The 26,146-nt window shown below is 33.1% G+C and overlaps 1 protein-coding gene and 1 long non-coding RNA gene across 7 annotated transcripts; one reads left to right on the plus strand and one right to left on the minus strand.

Annotated features, from left to right (window-relative positions):
- Positions 1-337: 337 nt before the first annotated feature.
- Positions 338-3,616, minus strand: LOC127724616 (uncharacterized). The gene is made up of 3 exons (XR_007992604.1): positions 3,243-3,616; positions 2,298-2,561; positions 338-1,406 (listed from the first exon to the last, which is right to left on the minus strand). It is a non-coding gene; the product is annotated as an uncharacterized LOC127724616 (long non-coding RNA).
- A 677-nt stretch (positions 3,617-4,293) lies between these two features.
- Positions 4,294-23,865, plus strand: LOC127724584 (actin-binding protein WASF2-like). 6 transcript variants are annotated; one of them, XM_052231599.1, is made up of 9 exons: positions 4,452-4,485; positions 5,422-5,519; positions 10,926-11,023; positions 15,594-15,870; positions 16,310-16,457; positions 16,946-17,057; positions 18,412-18,678; positions 19,173-19,842; positions 20,628-23,865. In XM_052231599.1, exons 3-9 carry the CDS (start codon positions 11,018-11,020, stop codon positions 20,813-20,815), a joined length of 1,668 nt encoding a protein of 555 aa, XP_052087559.1. In that variant the 5' UTR covers positions 4,452-4,485; positions 5,422-5,519; positions 10,926-11,017; the 3' UTR covers positions 20,816-23,865. The 6 variants fall into 6 exon arrangements, with proteins under 6 accessions (XP_052087556.1, XP_052087559.1, XP_052087560.1 ...); XM_052231600.1 differs by lacking the exon at positions 10,926-11,023; XM_052231596.1 differs by lacking the exons at positions 5,422-5,519; positions 10,926-11,023 and having other exon boundaries at positions 4,294-4,485.
- Positions 23,866-26,146: the final 2,281 nt, after the last annotated feature.

Below are 26,146 nucleotides of genomic sequence, written 5' to 3' on the forward strand. Positions count from 1 at the left end.
TGAATTTCCTGGCTTGTGACATGTACATAAAAATGTAGCAGAGCTGGAGGAGAAAAAAAAACAACTAGCAGCAAAGGAATCGCGCTTTTATTGCTGTTCTTCATCTCAAAGTCACAGCGAGGCTTTTAAGAGTGCATTCCTTATACGTAAACAAGATGTACCCTCTAAACTACGTCTATTTCCTTATGAGTCACGCGTTTTTCTGAACAAAATCAAAAACTCGTTTCTTTAGTATCATAGGTTGTTGGTAAATGTAAAAAAAAAAAAAACATTATCACATACGACAAAATTATGAGTATTTTGCTAATTGTCAGAAATACATAAACAGAGACATTGATTTGCAACAAATCTTGTTTATTCAATGACCATAACATACAAAACCTTATACCTACTTATATTGATAATATATAGAACATAGTGTACGCATGGCGAGAATAGAAACAATTAAAATTCGTAATAAGTTTACCAGATGTAAATGTTGAACATAATTGACCTTCGTCGAAGGTTAGATACCATTCCAATAACCATAGAGGTTTAGTTAGCTATAAAACCAGGCTTTATCCACAACTTTCTACATGAGGAAATGCCTGTACCAAGTCGGGAATATGACAGTTGTTTTCCATTCGTTTGATGCGTTTGAGCTTTCAATTTTGCCATTTGACAAAGGCCTTTCTGTTTTGAATTTTCCTTGAAGTTCGGTATGTTTGCTATTTTACTTTTTACCTACGTATTGTAAATCTCAACACCATTTAAAACCGAGGGTTTATAAACTTTATGAAATTGCTGAATCATAGTCCTCCACTGGGCATATAAGGAAAAGTTTTGCTAGTTAATTAAAACTATAAACAAATGTACGCTTGACTGAGATATCTAATAAAAAATATTGTAGGTATAGATATTCAGTATAAAATTGTGAAAAACAAGCGTACAGTTAGCCTTACTTCAAAACTCACCCTTAACAAATTCAGACTGTAAAAGTTCGCATTTGTGCCCCATCGCCCTCAATTCAATACATTTTCATTTTATGTTCTTTATATTAACCATTTAATGATATTTGCCCCAATATGACTTTTTGTTTTGCTGGTGTTGAAAATACCAACTATACATGAACCAAAATATACGAAGTGAAAAAAATGTAAAATTCACAATTCATGGTTTTTTAAAATACAAGAGTATTCAATAAAAATAAAATACTCTGACAGTTATCTTGCAGTACTGATTTATTTTTGGTTGTTTATTTCAGCTTTTAACAGTATCTTTCAATCATGTTCCACATTCCGTTAGCTGCTGTTTGACAGTTTGGGCCTAACAACCTATAATCATAATGTATCCTTGCTGCCCTGAGGAAGTCATTCACTGATTTTTTACAAGCGCCAACACCTCTTGATTTTGTTCGAGTCCATGTTCTGTTTAAACATAAATTATGAATTAACAAAAATACAAAAAGACTGTCATAGCTTCTAAATCATTTTGAAACGCAAAACACTTCCAAGAATTCGCATGCCCCTCAAAAATGTAAATACTGGTAGATCACATTGAAGAGTTATCCTCTTTTTTTTTTTCTTAATCGAAAATCGATACAATTTGAAAATTTATAAATGATGATAATGCCTTAAGTATAATGTGCTTCTTGCCTCCGGGTTCGGGATTTTCTTGATGTGTAGAAGACCCATTTGTGGCATCGGGTCGTTTTTCCTCTTTGGTCGGGTTGTTGTCTCTTTGACACATCCCCAGTTTCCATTCTCAATGTTATTCTGTTCTGGTTTTACTGAGTTGATGAGATGCTTTCTCACTGACGTCCATACAACGTCTCTTTTTATTAACGTGTAAACATTTTTGTTTTGGAGTCAGTTATTCGTACAGTATTCAGTACTAATAAAATGACACGTTTATGTTTCATGCGTGCGAAGCGCTTTTCTGGATATACCTTCATTAGGAACGCTCAAAGGCGAATATTTGAAAACCAAGGATGTATAAGAACCTAGTAAACAGTTGAAGAGCTATATTACCAAAAAAGACATAAAAAATAGCCAAATCCATCTAAGGTCAACTTTGCCTGAGGGAGTTGAAACATTGGTTTCTAATAATTTCAAAATTTATCAACGGACAATTCTTTTTAGAAAGGTTTGCTATAAATCATGTCAGTACCGAAGTACTGGTGTTGTGCAATTTTTGTTTTCACGTTTAATTTGGCTATGAATAAGCATGCAAGATAAAGCATCATTCTTCTACTAAAAAAGTTAAGCGTCTGATTAACACCACATTTGCGTTAAAAATATGTTATAAATAACACTCACCTGTTGTCCATATTTTGTGCGTCTGTGATAACGGTGTCCCATTTATCGCCATAGTCACTTCCTTTATGTATTAGCCAACGATTTCTTCCAACAACATACCGATCGATAGTGACAACCACACCTGCATGATGGAGATGGTAATCCAAGTCTCTCTTCCCAAACCACCTGCTAGATCTGGACGAAGACCGTCGTCGCCAGAACCACCCTCCACTAGAAGAACCAGATGGCTTTTTAGACAAACCCGAAGAACTGGAACCAAGTGGTCTACAGTAAACACAGAAATAAGCTATAACTGCACTGAATTACATAAATTATTGAATTCAGATAAGTGATTATTTGATTTGCTTTATGTCGCCTAAATCCTATATATTATATACTGGTGTTACATGTGGAGCAGGATCTGCTTACCCTCCCGGAGCACCTGAGACCCCCCCCCCCCCCCCCCTTTTACAGTTTTGGTGGTGTTCGTGATGTTAAGTCTTTAGTTTTCTATATTGTGGTTTGTGTACTGTTGTTTTGTCTGTTTGTCTTTTTTATTTTTTAGCCATGATGTTTTCAGTTTATTTTCGAATTACGAGTTTGAATGTCCAAATTGGTATCTTTCGCCTCTCTTTTGTGACGAGATCTTATAGATATCACAAAAAAAGTGTTGTTTAAGAAAAATCAAAATATTAGTAATATTTGAGTTTAATACGAAATGTCAGACTTGTAAACAAAAAAATCTTAATTGGACTATGGTTATAAAAAAGCAACATAGCACATATTTAGACTGAAACATTTTCCAATTTATCCTAAAACAGAAACAATTTCCAGTTGATTAGTCTGTAACGAAATTAAGTTTAGATTTTATATGAAGTTGTTCAGTAATTAATGACCAAGTAAAAATATTATTTGTTTTCTTAAGCATTTCTAAATTTTACAATCAAATAATAAAAAAAAACATACCTTGTATAATATTCAGCACTTAGTACTTTTGAATTGTACAATCGAGTTAAACAAGCCTGAGTAGGACAATCTGCACTATCTACAACAGAATGGAGACAATGGACAAACAGCAAGAGAAACAATTCTTTCAAAACCATTGCATGTATCGGCCCAGAATGATCGGTTAATATGCAATGGATTTGTTTTTATTAGGAACTGGATGTGTTGGATAATGTATTGAAAAAATAATGTTTCCAAGAATATGTTTTCTTTTAGCCAACCGTTTCAAAGTTTTCAATGTCATTTTCATGAAAAAATCCAATACTCACAATCTAGTACCAATATTCGAAAACATCTAAAATTACATAAAATATCAATAAACATATCACTATAAATTCATAATAAGACGCAAAAAAATTGATGAAAAAGGTAAAATTCATTTGTATAATTATTGAAAAAAGTTTATATTTTGAACATTATTTAAATACACCAAACTTTACATATAGAAAATTAATAACAAAACTAAGAATTAGTGACCTTTATTACAGCTCTTCTATGAAAGCATGCAAAGCAAACCTTTGATCAACTTGCTTGCTATGTTTGTTTGGATGTTTGTAAACAAAAGATAAAAAAAAATTCTGCTGAAAAAAGAATGGTGTTTTAAATTAAACTAAATCCGTCAACACCAATCACAGGTAAATAAATTATATATATATTTAGTGCATTTGTGTTTTTAAACGTTGTCCTTTCCAAAATGTTACAACAAAGGTATATATTTACAGTATTGAAGTGTAGTATTAATGACAAGAGACTTCAAGTAACCTGTTAAGGGTTTTGTTTCCGTTGGGTTTATTTTCCGGCAGTATAGATACCTTAGGGAGCTTCCTGTAGTAGCAAGCACATTGTGATCCTGCTTTCCAACTTATGTACCGGAATTTATTTCTCTGTTTAAGTAAGCGGTCACCGTGTCGATAACTGAACTGTTTAGATTGTTTGTATGTGTGTGTGTTACAAAAAATAGTATAGACGAGCAAAAAAGGGGGTTACACACGTAACAGTGGTTTAACTCCACATAATTTTGTGTCTGTACCAAGTTAGGCTATCTATAGGCATTGTGTTGAACGTTGTTATTTGTCTTATAAAAATGAGAAGATGTGGTATGATTGCCAATGAGACAAATCTCCACCAGAGACCAAATGACATAATAATTTGTTTTGCATGCCTGTTTTTTGTAGGAGTCGGATGTTGGTGGTTGCATGATGTGGTATGTCGTACTGTGCTGTATTATTGTCGATTCTTGTCATACCTTGTTAATGTTTTATTTATGTTATTGTTTGTAAATCCACGATAATGTGATATTAAACAGTTACCAGAAATGTTTATATATGCTTATGTCAGCCCTTTTTAACCATAACTAAGACAAAGGATATCAAATTGTTCCCATGATAATTACTGAAGAGACCCTGTCAATCCTCTACCCGAAAGACCAGGTGTATATTTTGTAACAACTTGAACGTTAAGTGCATGTGTTATTCGACATTCTTTTACATGTAAGAGGGTCTGGATCGTATTTTAGAACAAAGAATAATCGGCCAAATCTACAGAAAATGGACCCAAAAAAATAAAGAATAGAGAAAGACAGGGCATTAAAATAAGGAATAGAAATGATTGACATAACAAATTGAGAAAAATAACTTTTTTTTTATTAAATACAGAAATGAAGGACCCCCAGCCAGACCCTCATGTAACCAATAATACAAAATATTAAACTTTATTCAGTATTTACACATAATTACTAGATAAATCTTAATATAACATGTCCCATCTTTCTTTTGAAGTGCCTTATTTTATCTTAACTTTTTCCGTATAATATGTATCGAATATTATTTTAAGTTAGATTTTCAAGGAAAAATTTTGATGAATGACTTTAAAAAATAACGTACGTGACGGCCAACATTACCGACTTTGTACCAGGTCAGCTGACAAGATGTAAAATGTGGTAAATGCTAAAACAGTGTTGATCGGTATTTAAATTGCAGTCTTAAATAAAGAAATAGTTTGACGAATAATTGACGTACAAATGTTTAAAAGAATTTTTACACAGGTATTAAAGGATCATTGATCCTGACCGTTAAACAGGTTATTTACAAAACAAATGAGATGCATAAAATGTGTAATATATATCCGGTTACTGTTTAAGATGTTTAACAAAGACGTGGAAATTGGTACTCGAAACTAACATTTCACAGAAAGTTCATTTTCCTTGTCATATTGGTAAACCAGGGGTTGGAAATGGATGTAAGTATTTATAATTCAGTTTTATCATTTTAATCAGTTACTGTATGTTATAAATATTATGTAAACCGTTATACATACAGACGAGAGTCTGTCAGATTGACAGCAAACCGGATTTTCCTGCATGAAAATGATATTTGCAAATCTGGACCCCAAAACAGGATCAAGTAAAAAAAAATTAATGAATTGTTGTAGGTTTTGGAAATGGTAAGGCCAAAATCAATCTTAAGTATCACACATTGTTGTCAATATAATGGAATTTTATGCGACTGTCATACAATTGAGAGGTTAAGCTAGCTATAAAACCAGGTTTAATCAACCATTTTTCTACATAAGGAAATGCCTGTACCAAGTCAGGAATATGACAGTTGTTTTCCATTCGTTTGATGTGTTTGAGCTTTTGATTTTGCCATTTGATAAGGGACTTTCCGTTTTGAATTTTCCTTGAAGTTCGGTATTTTTGTTTTTTTCACTTTTCGCTACTTAAAGGTCTACAACTCAACAACGATAAAAGCCAATATCATGACAATCAAACTTGACCTTCATAACGTCACAGGAAACAACATATCTAACTTTGAAAAGGTTTCGTCAAAGCGTTTTCAAGTTATTGCACGGACAACGCTCTAAGCATCACTGTTCTCTACTTAAAGGTCTACAACTCAACAATGATGGAAGCTAAAATCGTGAAAATCGAACTTGATCTTTATCTTGTCACAGGAAACAACATATTTAAATTTGAAAAGACTTTTTTAAAGTGTTTTTTTTTTAAGTATTGCACGGACAACGCTCTAAGTATCACTTTTCGCTACTTAAAAGTCTACAACCCAATAACAATTAAAGCTAAAACCTTGAAAATCGAATTTGACCATCATTTAGTGACAGGAAACAAAGTATTTAAATTTGAAAAGATTTCCGCTAAGCGTTTTCAAGTAATTACACGGACACAGTTAGGCAGCTGCCCGCCGTACATCACCAAATTAATAACCGATATTTTCATTTGGAAATTCGGTTAAAAATCTGACAGGACCAAACGTCCATTTAAACCAAAACTTTATAAAAGTTATTGCCCTAAAATGAGGATTTTTCTCTTTTTTTTCGTTCGTGCTTATAATCCTTTAAAATTATAATAAAATAAATATCAGCAAGACAAGATCTACAAATAATGCAAGGTGGAAGAATTCTTCAGTGAACTCCTTATAGTAGTTATTGTCCTTAAATGACGATGTTTAAGGACGATCTATAAATAGGCCAACAAGACCAAAATTGTCAGTAGACTCCTTAAAGGATTTATTGCCCTTAAATGACAATTTTGAACAACTGTTTTGTGGGTTTTTAATTTGTCTATAATCTTGAAAACAATAATAAATAGAGAGAAACTTTTAATGGCAATAATGATCAGGTGACAAGGTCACGGTTAGGATTAACATATTAATATATTTCATGAAAATCAATCATGAAATTATTTAACTTTGTTCATTTTGAAAATTGTTGAAAACAAAATTTTATGACTTAACTGTTGCATAAAATACTTTATATCGATAAGCCCTTTTTAATCGTTGACGATCGTTATTCAATATGCTAGGAGAAACGGGTAAATGATTTACCCGTTTCTCCTAGCATATTGAATATTAATGGGTATAAGTTAAGATGGTACCAAAAACCTTGACTAAAATTAATTTGGCTCGTTTAATTTTGACAAAATATTTACTTTGACCCTTTCATTGACAAAAATATAAAAAAAGACTTGAACCGCACACTTTATCGGAAAAATTTCATTGGCTATATAGCAGTTTGACAAACGTTAATTTTGATCATTGAGAAGCTTATAAATAATATCTCCTTAACAATAGAACGTGATTAAAACGTTCAGCTGATTTTTACAGAGTTATCTCCATGTAGTGTTATGTACCACCTTAAGAAATCTACATTACATAACTACTCAATAGTTGGTAAAAATATGGAAATGCACAATTGATTTAGATCTAAGAACTGAAACTGTAAAATCTCACGGATGTTAATCTTCCCTTATCATTTCGATAAACCAGATTTGATTTTTTTACCACAAATGTCCATATAGTGATCACATTTCAAGAGGAAGCAACACACTGAATAACATTTAAAATAAAACAAATAACACATCTCTTCTTTTCGATATCAAGTAAAATTCAACTTACATCATATTGATTGATTGGTTGATTGATTGATTGATGTTAAACGCCACTCTCAGCACTATAATACGCTATTTCGTGGCGGTCTGTTTTTATTTGTAGAGGAAGACAAAAAGAATCATCGACCTTCTGTAGTCAAAATAACAATCCTAGTCAATTAAGATTGGAGTCAAACTCGACTAACCTCAGTGTTGACAGGCCATTCTAATGCAACATCGTTTGTAACGTTCATTTTGATTGGATAACGTCACCAAATTTCATGGCATCAATTCACAATTGATATGCCCGTGTCTGTAGTGATGCTTTGGATTTCAATGAACATAATCTATGTATTACTGGTAAATTATTAAGTCAGGGATTTAGTTACCACAAATTACTTAAAACATTTACTGAATTATTCCATAGATTTGGTTTTCAAGTTTGGCCGTGTACCTGTAGAAAACTTTTTTCACACGGAATAACACATTCTAACTTTTACGGTGATGTTGTTTACTGAGCACGGGAATTTAGATACGATCCGGGTAAACTTATCAATCCTTTAAATAAACTTATTCTAAAAGTTTACCAATTCAGCACTGTAGTTAGATCTTTGAATATTGTTTTTATTGGTATAAATATTGATTTTGTTATCAGTAAATTAAAACCATACTAAATATATTATTGTTATATGCATATGCACTTTCACGGTACTACAATCTGTGGATACCTATATTTTGGCATTGCACAAGGTCATGTTTCTCTCTGACTGTTAATGACGTCTTTACAGTAAATCCATTGGATGTTGGGTGTGTACTGATTGATTTTTTAGTCTTATATACATGATTTTATTTCTTTAGTTGTTATTGGCTTTGAACTAGCTCTCAGTAACTGCGAGTACACTCAGATCTGTACTTTATTTCTTTTTTGTTGTTAGGGATGTATAAATACCCTGCCACGTCCGGTTTGTATTTTCGTTAGATGTTGTTCTGCTTTGTATCGATCTGATGAGTTAAGCCCTTTTCAACTGATTTTTATGGTTTATTCTTATGTTGTGCTGTAACTCCACTGTCCCAGGTTTGGGGATGGTTGAGCGCTCACAAACATGATTAACTCCGCCACTTTCTGTATGTGCCTGTCTTACGTCAGGAGCCTGTAGTTTAGTGGTTGCTGTTGGTTTATGTCTGTCATAATTGTTTTTCGTAAAATGTTTTGTTATAAATTAGGCCGTTAATTTTCTCAATTGAATTGTTTCATATTTTTCATGTCGGGGCATTTTATAGCCGACTATACGGTATGGGTTTTTCTCATTGTTGAAGGCCTTACGGTTGCCTATAATTGCTTACATCAACTTCATTTGAACTTTGGTAGATAGTTATCTTATTAGGAATCATTCAAAATCTCTTTATTTTTATACGAAAAGCCAACTTTAACAAAAACGAATTGGAAACAATGCTGACAGCTATTCAGCAGAAAGAAATGCTGCTACTCGGGACATTTCCGCTTCTATAATCATGGAAAATCCCACGATCGTCCAGGAAATCCAATGGCTTTGTTCGATCTCTGAAGATCCTTTTCGATATCCTATTTTGTTCTTTTGAACGCACATGCAAGAACATTGCAAGCGCCATTTTGTCAACTAAGAGAGAGATAGGGGTGCCCCTGACCACTCTTAGAATTTTCTGTTAAGTTTTCAGTAAAAAAAGAATGCTGATACACTTAAAATTTGCTAAGAGTAATCAATGACGATCTTAAGTGGATTATCGACGTTCGAGATACCCAGTCGATAAGATTGAAACTAAGAGTGCGTTCCGAGAAGGATAAAGAGTATTCTTAGGGTTGCGAGTGCAACATGAATTTTAAGGGCTGTCAATCATTCTAAGATTACTTCAAGATACACTCTTAGCAGATAAGATGATCTTAAGATGATCTTAAGCACTAAGATTGCTTCATGATACCGGCCCCTGCTTTCCAACTTATGTACCGGAATTTATTTTTCTGTTCATGAAAGTTAGCGGTCCCCATGTCGATAACTGCACTGTTTAGACTGTTGTGTGTGTGTGTGTTACAACAAATAGTATAGATGAGCAAAAAGGGGGGGTTGCACACGTAACAGTGGTTTCACTCCACTTTATTTTGTGTCTGTACCAAAGTTAGGCTATCTATAGGCATTGTGTTGAACGTTGTCATTTGTCATTTGTCTTATAAAAATGAGAACATTCGGTATGATTGCAAATGAGACAACTCTCCACCAGAGACCAAATGACATAATAATTTGTTTTGCATGCCTGTTTTTTGTAAGAGTCGGATGTTGGTGGTTGCATGATGTGGTATGTCATACTGTGCTGTATTATTGTCGATTCTTGTCATACCTTGTTAATGTTTTATTTATGTTATTGTTTGTAAATCCACGATAATGTGATATTAAACAGTTACCAGAAATGTTTATATATGCTTATGTCAGCCCTTTTTAACCATAACTAAGACAGAGGATATCAAAGTGTTCCCATGATAATTATTGAAGAGACCCTGTCAATCCTCTACCCGAAAGACCAGGTGTATATTTTGTAACAACTTAAACGTTAAGTGCATGTGTTATTCGACATTATTTTATATGTAAGAGGGTCTGGATCGTATTTTAGAACAGAGAATAATCGGCCAAATCTACAGAAAATGGACCCAAAAAACAATGAATAGAGAAAGACAGGGCTTTAAAATAAGGAATAGAAAATAATGGACGAAAAATATAACAAATTGAGAAAAATACCCTTTTTTTAAATACAGAAATGAAGGACCCCCACCCAGACCCTCATGTAACCAATAATACAAAATATTAAACTTTATTCAGTATTTACACATAATTACTCTATATCTAAATATAACATGTCCCATCTTTCTTTTGAAGTGCCTTATTTTATCTTAACTTTTTCCGTATAATATGTATCGAATATTATTTTAAGTTAGATTTTCAAAGAAAAATTTTGATGAATGACTTTAAAAAATAACGTACGTGAGGCCAACATTACCGACTTTGGACCAGGTCAGCTGACAAGATGTAAAATGTGGTAAATACTAAAACAGTGTTGATCGGTATTGAATTGCAGTCTTAAATAAAGACATAGTTTGACGAATAATTGACGTACAAATGTTTAAAAAAAAATTTACACAGGTATTAATGGATCATTGATCCTGACCGTTAAACAGGTTATTTACAAAACAAATGAGATGCATAAAATGTGATATATATATCCGGTTACTGTTTAAGATGTTTAACAAAGACGTGGAAATTGTTACTCGAAACTAACATTTCACAGAAAATTCATTTTCCTTGTCATATTGGTAAACCAGGGGTTGGAAATGGATGTAAGTATTTATAATTCAGTTTTATCATTTTAATCAGTTACTGTATGTTATAAATATTATGTAAACCGTTATACATAGAGACAAGAGGCTGTCAGATTGACAGCAAACCGGATTTTCCTGCATGAAAATGATATTTGCAAATCTGGACCCCAAAACAGGATCAAGTAAAAAAAAATAAATGAATTGTTGTAGGTTTTGGAAATGGTAAGGCCAAAATCAATCTTAAGTATCACACATTGTTTCCAATATAATGGAATTTTATGCGACTGTCATACAAGTGAGAGGTTTAGCTAGCTATAAAACCAGGTTTAGTCAACCATTTTCCTACATAAGGAAATGCCTGTACCAAGTCAGGAATATGACAGTTGTTTTCCATTCGTTTGATGTGTTTGAGCTTTTGATTTTGCCATTTGATAAGGGACTTTCCGTTTTGAATTTTCCTTGAAGTTCGGTATTTTTGTTTTTTCACTTTTCGCTACTTAAAGGTCTACAACTCAACAACGATAAAAGCCAATATCATGACAATCAAACTTGACCTTCATAACGTCACAGGAAACAACATATCTAACTTTGAAAAGGTTTCGTCAAAGCGTTTTCAAGTTATTGCACGGACAACGCTCTAAGCATCACTGTTCTCTACTTAAAGGTCTACAACTCAACAACGATGGAAGCTAAAATCGTGAAAATCGAACTTGATCTTTATCTTGTCACAGGAAACAACATATTTAAATTTGAAAAGACTTTTTTAAAGAGTTTTTTTTTATTACGTATTGCACGGACAACGCTCTAAGTATCACTTTTTGCTACTTAAAAGTCTACAACCCAATAACAATTAAAGCTAAAATCTTGAAAATTGAATTTGACCTTCATTTAGTGACAGGAAACAACGTATTTAAATTTGAAAAGATTTCCGCAAAGCGTTTTCAAGTAATTACACGGACACAGTTAGGCAGCTGCCCGCCGTACATCACCAAATTAATAACCGATATTTTCATTTGGAAATTCGGTTAAAAATCTGACAGGACCAAACGTCCATTTAAACCAAAACTTTATAGAAGTTATTGCCCTAAAATGAGGATTTTTCTCTTTTTTTTTTCGTTCGTTCTTATAATCCTTTAAAATTATAATACACTAAATATCAGCAAGACAAGATCTACAAATATCGCATGGTGGAAGAATTCTTCAGTGAACTCCTTATAGGAGTTATTGTCCTTAAATGACGATGTTTAAGGACGATCTATAAATAGGCCAACAAGACCAAAATTGTCAGTAGACTCCTTAAAGGATTTATTGCCCTTAAATGACAATTTTGTACAACTGTTTTGTGGGTTTTTAATTTGTCTATAATCTTGAAAACAATAATATATAGAGAGAAACTTTAAATGCCAAAAATGATCAGGTGACAAGTACACGGTTAGGATTAACATATTTATATATTTCATGAAAATCAATCATGAAATTATTTAACTTTATTCATTTTGAAAATTGTTGAAAAAAAAAATTTTATGACTTAACTGTTGCATAAAATACTTAATATCGATACGCCCTTTTTAATCGTTGACGATCGTTATTCAATATGCTAGGAGAAACGGGTAAATTGGTATAAGTTAAGGTGTACCAAACCCCTTGACTAAAAATAATTTGGCTCCTTTAATTTTCATAAAATGTTGACAAAATATTTACTTTGACCCTTTGACAAAAATATAAAAAAACACTTGAACCACACATTTTATCGGAAAAATTTCATTGGCTATATAGCAGTTTGATAAACGATAATTTTGATCATTGAGAAGCTTATTAATAATATCTCCTTAACAATAGAACGTGATTAAAACGTTCAGTTGATTTTTAGAGTTATCTCCCTGTAGTGTTATGTACCACCAGTAGAAATCTACATTACATAACTACTTAATAGTTGGTAAAAATATGGAAATGCACAATTGATTTAGACTTAATAACTGAAACTGTAAAATCTCACGGATTTTAATCTTAAGTTTCCTTATAGTTTTGATAAACCAGATTTGATATTTTTACCACAAATGTCCATATAGTGATCATATTTCAAGAGGAAGCAACAAACTGAATAACATTTATAAAAAAAAACAAATATCTCATCTCTTCTTTTCTATATCAAGTAAAATTCACCTAACATCATATTGATTGATTGATTGATGTTTAACGCCACTTTCAGCACTATTGCGCTTTTTCGTGGCGGTCAGTTTTTATTTGTAGAGGAAGACAAAGAGAACCATCGACCTTCGGTAGGCAAACTGACAATCCTAGTCATTTAAGATTGGGGTCAAACTCACTTAACCTCAGTGTTGACAGGCCAGTGATACAGTAGTTCTACTACTTAGACCACTCGGCCACCGAAGCCCTACCTAACATCATAAAGGGATTCCGTTTAAATGTAATATTACGTTTAATCACCACCCATTAATTTTGCTTAATATCTTTCAAAACTGATATTTTTAAATTAAAAATCCGAAAATCAATTTACTTTACGTATTTCAACTGACCACGACATTCTTAATCTGTTTGATATTTAGGTTTCCCAGCTTTGCATACATTAGACAAATGCTGCGTGTGAAAAATTTGAGCATTTATCCTTGTTATATCTCATCTGATTTTTCACTGAATAAACTGATTTCAACACTCTGCATGTTAATCGTGTATACATATCAAATACTGTTACTGTTTTAATATTTATTATATCATACATGTACGATGAAAAAATCATCAAGCCAATAAATATTTTCACACACACCATCAGGCCTAATTGATCGCTAGCTTTCTGGTCCTTATCGTGATCCGTGTTGGTCTCTAGAATTGGTCGCTAGCTTGGGTGTTCGCTAGACAGTGGCAGATTCAGAGGAGGCTGGTGAGGGCGTACGTCTCCTTTGATTGGAAAAAAATCTATTTTTTAGCATAAAATCGTCTAAATGATTATCGCCTCGCTAGGCTCGGCGGTATCGGCGGTATTCCTTCATTTTAATGATATCAATAACATGACATTACAATTGTACTTGATCTTCACTACTTTTGGCATACCTCAGTAGATTATGCAGAAGGGTAACGAAATCTTCCGAGGATTGTCTAATGTATCTTAACTGATCAAAATCGGACCTTGCTTATGATGCCATATTTAATTCATAAACTGTACATAACTTTTGACACTTCGTTTCATTCGGATTGTGAACGCACCAGTTCGATGATGTCCGGAATTAAGAAAAATTTAACATGAAATTAATTTAAAACCCGAGCAAAATAGTACATGTATGCAACGTGTCCTGTTCTCAAATAATATAAATAAAAGGAGATTTCGTGATATTAGCTCAACGGACTTTTTCACAAGTTATTGTCATGTAAGTATTAACCTATACATACAAGTCGAAATTTTTTAAATAACTTTTTTGTGTTTACAAATACTTCCCTTTAATTCAAATAGTTCATCGATAATTGAATATAGTGTGGTATATATTCAATAGCCAAGGTAGATGTAAACGAGGAAGAAATATACACACTAACTAACCTACTTTAGTTGTCGTATTCATTGAAATTTGTATATGTATTGGTGATTAAATTACACTGAGTAAGTTACCTACTAATTTGTTAAAAACTTCACAAACGATAGTAAATAATACTTAATTTATTTTTCGTTTTCCATATTTTCACAAATTTGAAGAAAATTCATGTTATAACTGGCAAAAAGTCATACTAATAAACATTTCAAATCTATATCTGATGACACTAATGGGTGGCGAGTGTACGATTTTCTTAAGTTTATTGGATTCTTCTAATAAGTTTATCAAAACATTTTCAAAGCAAAGAAAATAAAAACTTTTAAAACGGTTTGATTAAATTCGACCTCTATGCACGATAGAGTACAGTGGCGGAACCAGGAGGGAGGGGGGTTCCGGGGGTTGGAACCCCCCCTTTTTTGACGATCAATGCTTTTGAATGGGGACATATGGTTGGAACCCCCCTCCCCCCTTTTTAAAAATGGCTGGATCCGCCCCTGGAGTAAGAAACATTCATACCATTCCTTCGCATCCGAACCTGAATGATTTTCAATTAACTTTTTTATTTGTGTATATATTAATAATTGTTATGGTATTTGAAATGATTCTTTATCTTCCTAAAATACAATGTAACGATGCTGTGCAATGCTGTGTTTCTATTACAAAGCAAGCATATGAAAACGGATATGTGAGGTATTACTCATCTAGACAGCATACTAACGACACAAAAAGACATCTAAGTTCTTTGCCGCCAAGCATGTTGTCTACACTTACCGATGTGTGGACTTCATATTTAAAAATATATTTGTTTGTGTTACTTCTCGTTTTATTATATTACATTTTTTTATGATTGTTTTTTTTTTATTGGTTCCTTGGGTTTCTGTTACTTTGTGCGTCCAAATAAATTTGCTACAGTCCGTTTGTGTCGTTCATGTGTAGTTCCTTAGGCGTATAAATGTCATCTCCAGAGCATTTAAGTTGATTAGGTAATAAAAAGCTAAATAATACAGCAATTCAATATAATTAATAAGAAAATAACTTATTTTCAGTCTATGCCTTTTGTCAAACGGAAGTCGGATCCGGTCCGAATAAGCCAGGTGGAGCTTCATAAAGATAACAACATCCGGGATGAACTCGAATGCATATCTAACCACACCCTCTGTGGAATAATACAACAGCTTAGTAACCTTAACCATCATGCCTCGGACATGTTCGACGACCTGTTTACAGAGACTTTAAATGTTGTCAATAGATCAAACAAACTTAAAGACAAACTCAACGAAATGAGAGAAAAATATAAGAAATGGAACAAGAAAAAGATTGGAGGTAAGAAAAAGTAGATACAAAAATATCGATTGCATATTGAATTGCTAGGACATTCCTGTTTCATTTCAAATATAGTGTTTTTATTTATGTATATATCTTATTTACTATTTGCATGATTATTCTTTAAAATTTAGGACCTGTTTTCACATGAAAAATAGTTAGACAAAATAAATTGGAAATAAATTCAATTGTTTTATTAGTTTATTTTTCTAAGAATCACGTACCATGTTTTATCTATTAATTGATTTTATCGTTTTCATTTTAGTTTAAACATTTTTACGTCCTTGTCTCGTTTTTTTAATATGTACATTTCATTTAAAGATCTAATTTGTAAACTTTAACACACTATAAAAAATATCTCTCAATTATATATTACTTTTATTATATATTACTTTTGTATATTTATATATTACTTTTGTATAATTTTTCTTGACTACAGGTTCTTTGAATGACATTGAAAATGAAAAAGCGCTTTCGCAGCATTTTGATCAGCAAATCTTCAGTGTGAAAAGCAGACCCAATGCCATAGTGTACATGTACAAGGCTGCTAACTTTCCTCCGGCTATATCAAAGACTGATCAATTCAGGTATATTAGAATTGAAGGAATATGCTTAGTTATAATGTTCATAAGATGGATCGGGAACTTCCACTGCAGCAATTTTAAGAAGGCACAATTCAACATAGACAGAAGATAGAGTAATGAAAGAGGGTCTTGATGGGGTTAACAGAATAGAGAATATATAAACATAAAGAATAAAGAATAATGAGGTGCTAGAATATAAAGAATAGAAAATAATGGGCAAAACATAAAGAATTGGGGAAAATGGCGTAAAAAATAAAGATTAAAGAAATGAAGGAACCACCATCCAGACTCTCGTAAAATGTCACTATTTTTACAGGACAAATCATTGAATAAATAAAACAAAAGTTACTTTTTCATACACCAAACAATCTTTCAAAAGTTGGTGTCTAGCACTTTATAAACTGTTTTTTTTTTCTCTACAAATTTAAATAACTTCTGAATCACTTGTTACATGTATTGCTTTAATTCATTTTTCATAATTTGAACTGTAGAGAAGATGGGAAAAGTGGATTAAAACTGTATACCAACCCAGACTTTTTCTTTGCGCATTGGTCTTCACAGATGGAGAAAAAGGAAACAGATTATTCCCACCGGAAGACAAAGGTATACATATGATTTTGTTTCAGTAATTTTGCAGCAGTCCTTTTGCGCCAATTGTTATTTTTGAGATATATGATTTTGCATCAAATATTATTTTTCAAAGGTATCAATTGCACCAATATACGGAATTAATTTGCGCCAATTCACCGGTACACATAATTATTTAACCAAATAATCATAAATAAATTATGATTATTATAAGATAAATAAGATATGTCAAGTCAATGCACTATTATTGTCTATTTATACTAACATAAGTAACACGACGGGTGTCACATGTGGAGCAGGACCTGGTTACCATTCCGGAGCACCTGAGATCTCTGTCAATGTTTGGTGGGGTTCGTCCTGCTTAGTATTTAGTTTTATATGCTGTGTTGTGTGTACTATTGTTTGTCTGTTGGTTTTTTTTAACCATGGCGTTGTCAGTTAATTTTCGACTTATGAGTTTGAATGTCCCTTTGGTATCTTTCGCCTCTCTTCTGAAATGAATATATAACTATTTGTTTACATCTAAGTCTATACAGTTTTAAGATGAATAATACCAAACTATAATTTGTATAGTCAACTATTTTTTCGTACAGTTCTTAACGCGATGATGTGTTTGCATGGAAATGAACATAATTTTAGAATTGATGCATAAATTCGAACGTACTCTTCCTCTACGGGGTATGAATACTAGTACGTGAAAGATGTCCTTCTAAAGTACATTAAAATGAGGAAGGATCAAGACGATTGCATTTGTCTTTCCAGAGAAAAACAATATACAGTACACATACAAATATAAATATTTATATGATTATCAATAGAATAGTATTGGTTATAATTAAATGTACTCATTCGCAATTTGATAGATGCATAAGGCTTATGTTACTCTCTTTTCATATTGTACTTTTTTGTACTTTCTTTTTTTAAGAACTGAAAATACGCTTTTGTTTTTACTGTATTATGTATACAAAAGCTAAAAGGGACTGGGTGTGTACTTTCTCTCAGTGCTAGAATCTTTTTTTAAACTTAACATTTAAGTTAATTTATGATTTTAAGATATTTAACAAGAAGATTTTTTTTTATATATTGCACAACACAATGAAGGCAGGAAACTGATTCTTTTGCATTTCTGTGCAATGCTAGTACTGTAAAATTTTGTTTGTATTATATATAATATATTACTGTTATAGTTTTAAAAAAGTAGCTGTGTACTGAACTATAATACATCTTAACGAAAAAATGGGTATCACCTCAAAATGAAAAATTCAAGCGCACAAGTGAAACAAGGCCCTCCAATAAGAATAGGTTATGCTCTCTATATTATATGCATACCAATCTTGGCTGTCACTAAGATGTTGACATTTTATTATAGAGAGCAGAAAGAAAAACTCGGCGACAGGATAAAGGAGAAGGTCCGAGACAAGTTAGGAGAATACAAGATAAAATGAGAGACAAAGCAAAAGGTGCAGAATTTAGCACACAGTTTGTTCAACAGAGTCACGGGAAAAGTAAGAAGGAGAAAAAGAAAAAAATGGAAGGAATTTCTAGTAAACAATGGGCAAAACAGCATCCTAACGAGAAACTTGAAAACGTAGAAGAAAAAGACGAAATGGAAGAATCAGAAAAAATACATGATAAGGTATTTTTTTATTGATGGTTTTTGGCGTACGCAATAACACATTCTTTACATTGGTTCGAGGCAAATGTTGATTCTTTAACCCAATCGGAGGGGGAAGGGAGGGGGGGGGGGATGAACAAATCATAAGATCAAGTAAGACCCACAACATGGACAAAAATGAGAAAAAAAGCAGAAAAACAACAGTCCATAAAACACTACACAGAAAACATAAGATTGGGTGAGCAACACGAATTCCACCGAAACCGATGGTGATTTCATGTGTTTAGTAAAGGTAGGCAGTTACTTGCTGCATCAGTTGCTCATGTCAAGAATAAATCTGATTACAGTGACGTCCTGAGGAGGAAAAGAGAACGGTTTTGACAATTTATACATTAAATTACATATTATTATTACCGGATTTTCGTATAACGTTGGTAATTTAAAAAAAAATCCATCAATCTAAGACAAAATATGACGTAACTTTATCTTCTGGTATAAAATTCTGTAACTTGTAGGACGAAAATGAAAAGGTTGACCCAGCTTGCAGTATACATGCAGGATTGCCTGAAGAAAATGATGCGCCGCCACCTGTACCTATGCGTAAACACAGCTTCATTTCAAATCACACTAATTCGGCATTACCACCACCGCCTGACGATCGATACAGTAATTTACCGCCACCACCTCCCGATCCGCCTGTTGCCATGACGAATGGACCTAGCCAAAGTGTTGCATTGCCGCCTGCTCCTCACGATTTTTATCATTATGAAATAGAAAACTCGGCAATGGACGAGCGTGATTCTTTTTTCCCATTGCCTCCACCACCCGATGATCCAGACAATAACGAAGGAAGGGACAGCATAATCGAACCTCCTCCTCCACTTGAAATAAATCCAAATCTGCTGAGAACCTCTCAAAAGCTCAAAGCCAATAGAATTAGTACATTTGTCTTTCCATCAGCCATGGAAAATGGCGACAATATTAACAGCAGAAAACATATTCCACCTCCTCCTGTTTTCCCAAACACTGAAAAAGCTTCCGCTCCAAATGCACCGCCACCACCACCGCCTCCACCACCTCCGGGAATAGCTCCTGCACCAAATACGTTGACGACAGCGTCTGCATCTGTTAGTGTTGAAACTCCATCTGCAACAGGGATGTTTTCAGAAAATTCATTACTTGCAAGTAAGTATTTTACACAGTTTCAGTAAATAGATATAAGAAGATGTGGTATAAGTGCCAATGAGACAACTCTACATCCAAGTCACAATTTGTAAAAGTAAACCATTATAGGTCAAATTACGACCTTCAACACTGAGCGTTGGCTCACACAGAACAGCAAGCTATAAAGGGCCCCAAAATGACTAGTGTAAAACCATTCAAACAGGAAAACCTACGGTCTAATCTATATAAAAAACGAAAAACGAGAAACAGTTATGAACCACATCAGCAAACGACAACCACTGAACACCAGGTTCCTAAATAGGACAGGTGAAAACAAATGCAGCGTGTTTAAACGTTTTAATAGGCACCAACCTTCACCCTACCTGAAACAATAGTGTATCATCCCAACATAGAAAGACACACTATAAAATATCAATTGAAATGGTTTAACTCAATCAAAAGACATATTAACAAAAACAAGTGAGTATACACCGAACGAATAAATTTGATCTATGACACAATGTAAATACAAAATTAATAAAACAAGGGGGTTAGATGTAAAACAATATCAGAAAGACAACCATAACCTTAGACAAAATAACTTTAATCTTTTTAAGGGGTGGGAAAGTGAAATTGGCAAATAATGCCAATCATACAATTTGCTAGTCCTTGAAAAGAAATTTCGTGTACTTTTAAATGTAAAGCTGTTTGAAGTCTACAACTTTTTTTAGTAGAGACTTTGTACTTTGTACTTAATCAGTCAATTATTCAATATACCAAATATCAATTGCATTTCACAATTTCAGTGAAAAAGAATTTAAAACAGTCAAAAGACAGAAAAACACCAACACAGCCAGTCAAATCTAATTCGAATCATATGGATGTTACAACCATAATGAACAGAGCATTAGAGAGTCGCCGAAAGTTCACAGAAGACAGTTCCAGTGATGACGATGATTCCGAATATTCTGACAGCGATTGTGAATGGGATTGATAAAAACAATTATAATTGAAACTAGTGTAAATGCTTCGACCCTGCTATAGAGTTTGAAACATGGGTTGATATAGTCTTTTCAAAAAGGGAAGATGGACATTTTTCTTTAAAACTCAAGAAGCCCTCCCAAAATTTAGTGTAGTTACAACTTTGTATTGGTCCAGTGGGAAGGGGGAACTAATTCCTCATAAATAGAAATAAGTGACTTTGTTGCACCCGTAGATAATCAGCATGCCGTCGAAATACCAGGTGCGGGCCAATTTGTTTGAAATTTCAATATAAGATTCGATTTTTTCAATGTTTAAATGATTTATATAATTGAACTGTGTATATCAGCTTTTTTGTTTGTTTTTCATCTAGAATTTATAATTTTATGATGTTATAGTTTTGAAAATTTTTAGGGAATTAATAGGATTATTCCTGCATGGAAAAAGAAATATTTCCTAGATTCGGGGAATATAAAACTTGACATACTGCTCGTGTTTATTGTTGAAGACTGCATGTTGACCTTTATATGTTTTTGATTTTTGTTTGTTGTTAAGATCGAACAAAAAAAAAGTACTAAATATTCTTTCATATAGGCAAAATTAAACCCTATATTACAAGTAAATCAAGATTTCGAAATTTCAGGCGGAAAAAGATGAATTATTGAATCAAAGTATCTAAATAATCTAAACATACATTTTTTTTTATTCAAATACATGATTAATGAAACGTATTATATCAGTCTTTTCAATAAACTTAAAAATAAAAAAATAAAAATACAGGTACTATGTTCCGATTATCAGGTTGTCTGCATACTGCTATTGTAAAATATTAGCTGCAAGTCACAATATGGAGCTTTTTGTAGAGTGAGCGCAGTGAATGAGTTCAAAAGTTCAAAAAGTCTTCATATTGTGTCGAGCAGCTGATATTTTACACTATCAATACGAAGAAACGGGTCAATTAAGGTCCGGGTCAACGTCAGCCGTGCTATGCAATATTATGAAGAGCTGATCAGAATGCTATAGATTGATTGATTGTTGGTTGCTTAACGTCCAGTGGTAGAGTTATATAGACAGTGGGAACACCGATAAATATGTATATCAAATTAAAAAGTATATGCGTGTAAAACGTTTTATTTCGAAACTGTACTTTAATCTTATAAAATACAAATCTTAAACTATTATCTTTTTATTTGACTCGTTATAATATTGCTGATTCTATATAAGAACCTTTATTCCACTTCATTTTGAATGGTCATTAATTTTCAGTTACAGTGAATTATTTAGTCGGGACATGGAAAGAAAACATAGACCTGTACGTAATATGTATGCATAAAAGGAGAATCGGGTAAAACCCCGATGAGCAAGAAAAAAAAACGACAAAAACAATAAATAAATCTGGAGGGCAACATGTGCATGCAGTATTCAACAATAGATATGTGCAACTGTATATATATATGTTCCGGACCATATGAGTATCATGACCATGTGCGTATACTCATATGGTCCGACCATACGCTTATAGTTGGACCATATGAGTAATATACTCGTATGGTTATTAACGGACCGGACCATATGAGTATTTAGACCATGAATGGTATTTTTCGAATAAATTGTAGCTTCATTCGGAGAAACACACAACTCATTCTCCGAACTTAAAACAACACAAGTTACTAACTGAATTCCTTTATCTTTTACATATTGTTTGAAACTATGAATATACTGTTATCTGGCCTTCGCTAGAGTCATTTGTGTGCGACTTTTTCTTGTGGGATATTTCGTCTGTAATGAAATTACAGGCGTTTGAGATTTTGACCTTGTTTTCTTTTTTAGTAGTGTTTAAATTATTATATCAGGGAAAAAATGTCTTCTTATTTCTACTTATATTCATTTAATTATTGTAAGATCGTATGAGTAGGAGCAAGAACTCATTAGATATATAAAACAATTAAAAAAAAATAAGAAATCTTAATTTAATGAAAACAAATTTAAACACCAAAATAATTTCCAAAAAAGAAAAGAAAGACGGTTAAATGCCCAGAGTACCTGTGAGTCAAACAATTGACTCTTTGTTTAAAAGTTTCTTTAGATATTTCTTTGAAGTCATTTTCCCAAGTCGACATATTGTGTTTCGTATATAGAAACTCTTAACTATGCGACACCTTTTCAATGTTCATCATCAGTTAATTACCCGGACCATACGCGTATGTTCCAAATACTCATATGGTCGGGAACATATACACTACATCAACATTTAAATCATCCCAAGGTCATAGACATCGGTCTAATGATGGAGACTGAATGTTGCCCTCTACAATCCCTTGAATAAAAAACAAAAACCAAGGCAAAATGTACTTGCATTACATTGTCTTCACGAATTAAATTATTTTTTGTAAGTCTCCTCAACTGGTAAACATTAGAGAAAAAACCACGTCCGGACTGGTTTTGTTACTATTACTTGTTTTTCTGCTTTGTATCACTCTGATGAGTAAAGCCCTTTTTAACTGATTTTTATAGTTTGTTCATTTTTTGTGCTGTTATACCACTGTCCCAGTTTAGGGAGAGGGTTGGGAGCCCGCAAACATGTTTAACCCCGCAACATTCTGTATGTGCCTGTCCCAAGTCAGGAGCCTGTAATTCGGTGGTTGCCGTTTGTTGTTGTATCATATTTGTTTTTCGATCGTTGTATTGTACATAAATCATGCCGTTCGTTTTCTCGTTTGAATTGTCTTACATTTGTTATTTCGGGGTCAACCAAATTACCTTGGTCGTTGAATTAATTTCTTTTATTTTGGGGTATATATTGATGTATATTATGACATTTTTTTACGATCTTTATTTCATATTTAAATTCTTCCTTGACCGCCGAGAAGGCCAAATGGTTGTTCCGGTTATGATAATATGATAAGGGTTTTGTGTATATTCATTACATGTTAATCAAACATGTTTCAAGTGTTCATTTCCCATATAACTTAATTAGATTATATAGTTCTTTATGATGTCTACAGTGTCTATTATGCGGAGAGTTCTTATAACTTAGTTAATTACATACAGTGTATATTATAAGGATTGTTATATTTATTTACTAAAAATTGAAATATAAGAAATTATAATGTCAATTTGTCAGAGTTGATGTAGATATGGAATATACGTGTATTTTATATACCATTGATTTAACTAGGTGCCACTAGTGGAGCAGAATCTGGTACCCCCTCCGAAGCACATGAGACCCCCTCGCCCGGTTTTTGGTGGCGTTCGAGTTGCTCAGTCAAGTTTTCTATGTGGTGTTTTATGAATGTTTTTGTCTTTCAGAGTTCTTTTTTGTGCCCCACCTAGGGGCATTATGGTTTTCGGTCTGTGCGTCCGTCCGTCCGTCTGTCCCGCTTCAGGTTAAAGTTTTTGGTCAAAGTATTTTTGGATGAAGTTGAAATCCAATCAACTTGAAACTTAGTACACATGTTCCCTATGATATTATCTTTCTAATTTTAATGCCAAATTAGAGTTTTAACCCCAATTTCACGGTCCACTGAACATAGAAAATGATAGTGTGCTTGGGGCATCCATGTACTATGGACACATTCTTGTTTTATCATGCCGTTGTCAGGTGCTCTCGAATTCGCGTTTTGAATGTTCCTTTGGTAACTTCGGCCTCTATCTTTCAAGTTTCAAGTTCAAATTTATAACATCATGGAAGTACAAATAAATTAAGGTTAATACTTATTTCCTCGTTGTATAGATTATTATAGATTACAGGGAACAGCACAAACTAATATCATTAGGGTGTGCAAGTGCAGTATGCTATTTTCTCAGATGTGAACACAAATTCAAGTTCATAGGGGCAAAACTATTATTATTATATATAAAGAAAGGAGATGTGCCAATGAGACAATTTTCAAACAGAGAATAAGTGACTTTGATATTAGCAAGTACAGATCGACGAACAACCTTCAACAATGAGGAAAATCCATACAGCATAGCAAGCTATACAATATAGCTTATTTCACCATGATAAACAACAGCACAAACATGATACACGTAAAGAATATAAACACAGAAAATCACATGCATACTATAGTTATACAGTATTACTCGGGGACAAAAATAACTGAAATCCGTCAGGAAATCTACAAACACATTATATCTATATTTATGTCACCAGGCCCACAGTACAAACATAACTACCAGAGTTACCTATTTTTAGGTTATTTCCCCATAAAATAAAACCTTAGTTCGAGATTGATTTGACGTCTGGTGTCCTTTTCTGACTTGTTTGATATAGGTCGTGGGACGTCAGAGCAATCCGGCACTAAAAGAACCATGTTTGGTATATTTATAGATTATTTCCTCGGGGAACAACACAAAGGTATAACATCAGAGAACTTATAGATTCAATAACTCTTTATCTATAGCTGTGTTCCGTTTGTAACATGCTTTTAATAACAAGGACACTACAGGCACAAAATATCTATCGACTATTTCCTTACGAACTTCTAATCCCAAGGACCTACAATAGCGTATTTCCTCAGTGAGCAAGACAAATAACAAGCTCAGGGAGCTACACCTGTGCGATGTTTATAGATAATGTTCCGGTTCTTATTACATACCGGTATACCTGAGCCTATGAACCTAAAACCATGGATTATTTTCTGAGGAAACTGCACAAACGCATTAACAAACATCATGTAGATGCATTTATAGAAATTTTTTATTGAGAACAACACACCTTTATAGTCTTATGAAACAACAAGCATATATTGTACATTTCATATGAGTTTCCATTGTTTCCTGATGTTTTTGTTGTTTACCGGGCGAAGTTAATACGGTTTTCATTTGTCTTCCTAGTTTTTTGGTTTTATAAAGGAATGTGGTACATGTATATACCAGCGTGTTTCTGTTCTTGTTATCTTAGGAAATAATTGAAAGATATATCAGTTTCCGCTGTGTAGGTCCGTATGTTTGTTTTACTTCCCCGAGATATGATAGATATCTAAGTTTGCATTGTTCCATAGGGAAATAATGTTCACAACCCGGAGTTTGCATTTGTTTCTATGGAAGTTAAGTTCACGAAATTGCTTTCTTAGGAAATTTTTTCTCTGTTCAAACACGTCTTTTTCCGTTTTTCTGAATACCCATCTTGTTACTTTAGATTTGTCCCTCTCGTCCTCTGAATTTTTTATCTTATTTTTTTACCTATCCACTGAATTGGTTCTTTATTCTCTAGTTATTTATCAAATTAAAAAAAATGAACAACAATATAGATTTAATATGTCCAAGCCCCAATAAAAGGCAAATCAGGGGCGAAGGAGACCCCCCACCCCCCCCCCCCTCTTCCCCCCAAAAAGAAACA

Source organism: Mytilus californianus, unplaced genomic scaffold, assembly GCF_021869535.1.
Source record: "Mytilus californianus isolate M0D057914Y unplaced genomic scaffold, xbMytCali1.0.p SCAF_14, whole genome shotgun sequence".
In the NCBI taxonomy this organism is placed as follows: Eukaryota; Metazoa; Mollusca; class Bivalvia; order Mytilida; family Mytilidae; genus Mytilus; species Mytilus californianus.

What these genes read in the sequence shown, in the direction of transcription:
- LOC127724584 (XM_052231596.1), top strand. Translation starts at nt 4,366, where the DNA reads ATGAGAAGATGTGGTATGATTGCCAATGAGACAAATCTCCACCAGAGA. An exon ending in GAACAAGAAAAAGATTGGAG is followed by an intron (nt 15,871 to 16,309) that starts GTAAGAAAAAGT and finishes TCTTGACTACAG; the next exon opens with GTTCTTTGAATGACATTGAA. An exon ending in AGAAAATTCATTACTTGCAA is followed by an intron (nt 19,843 to 20,627) that starts GTAAGTATTTTA and finishes TCACAATTTCAG; the next exon opens with TGAAAAAGAATTTAAAACAG.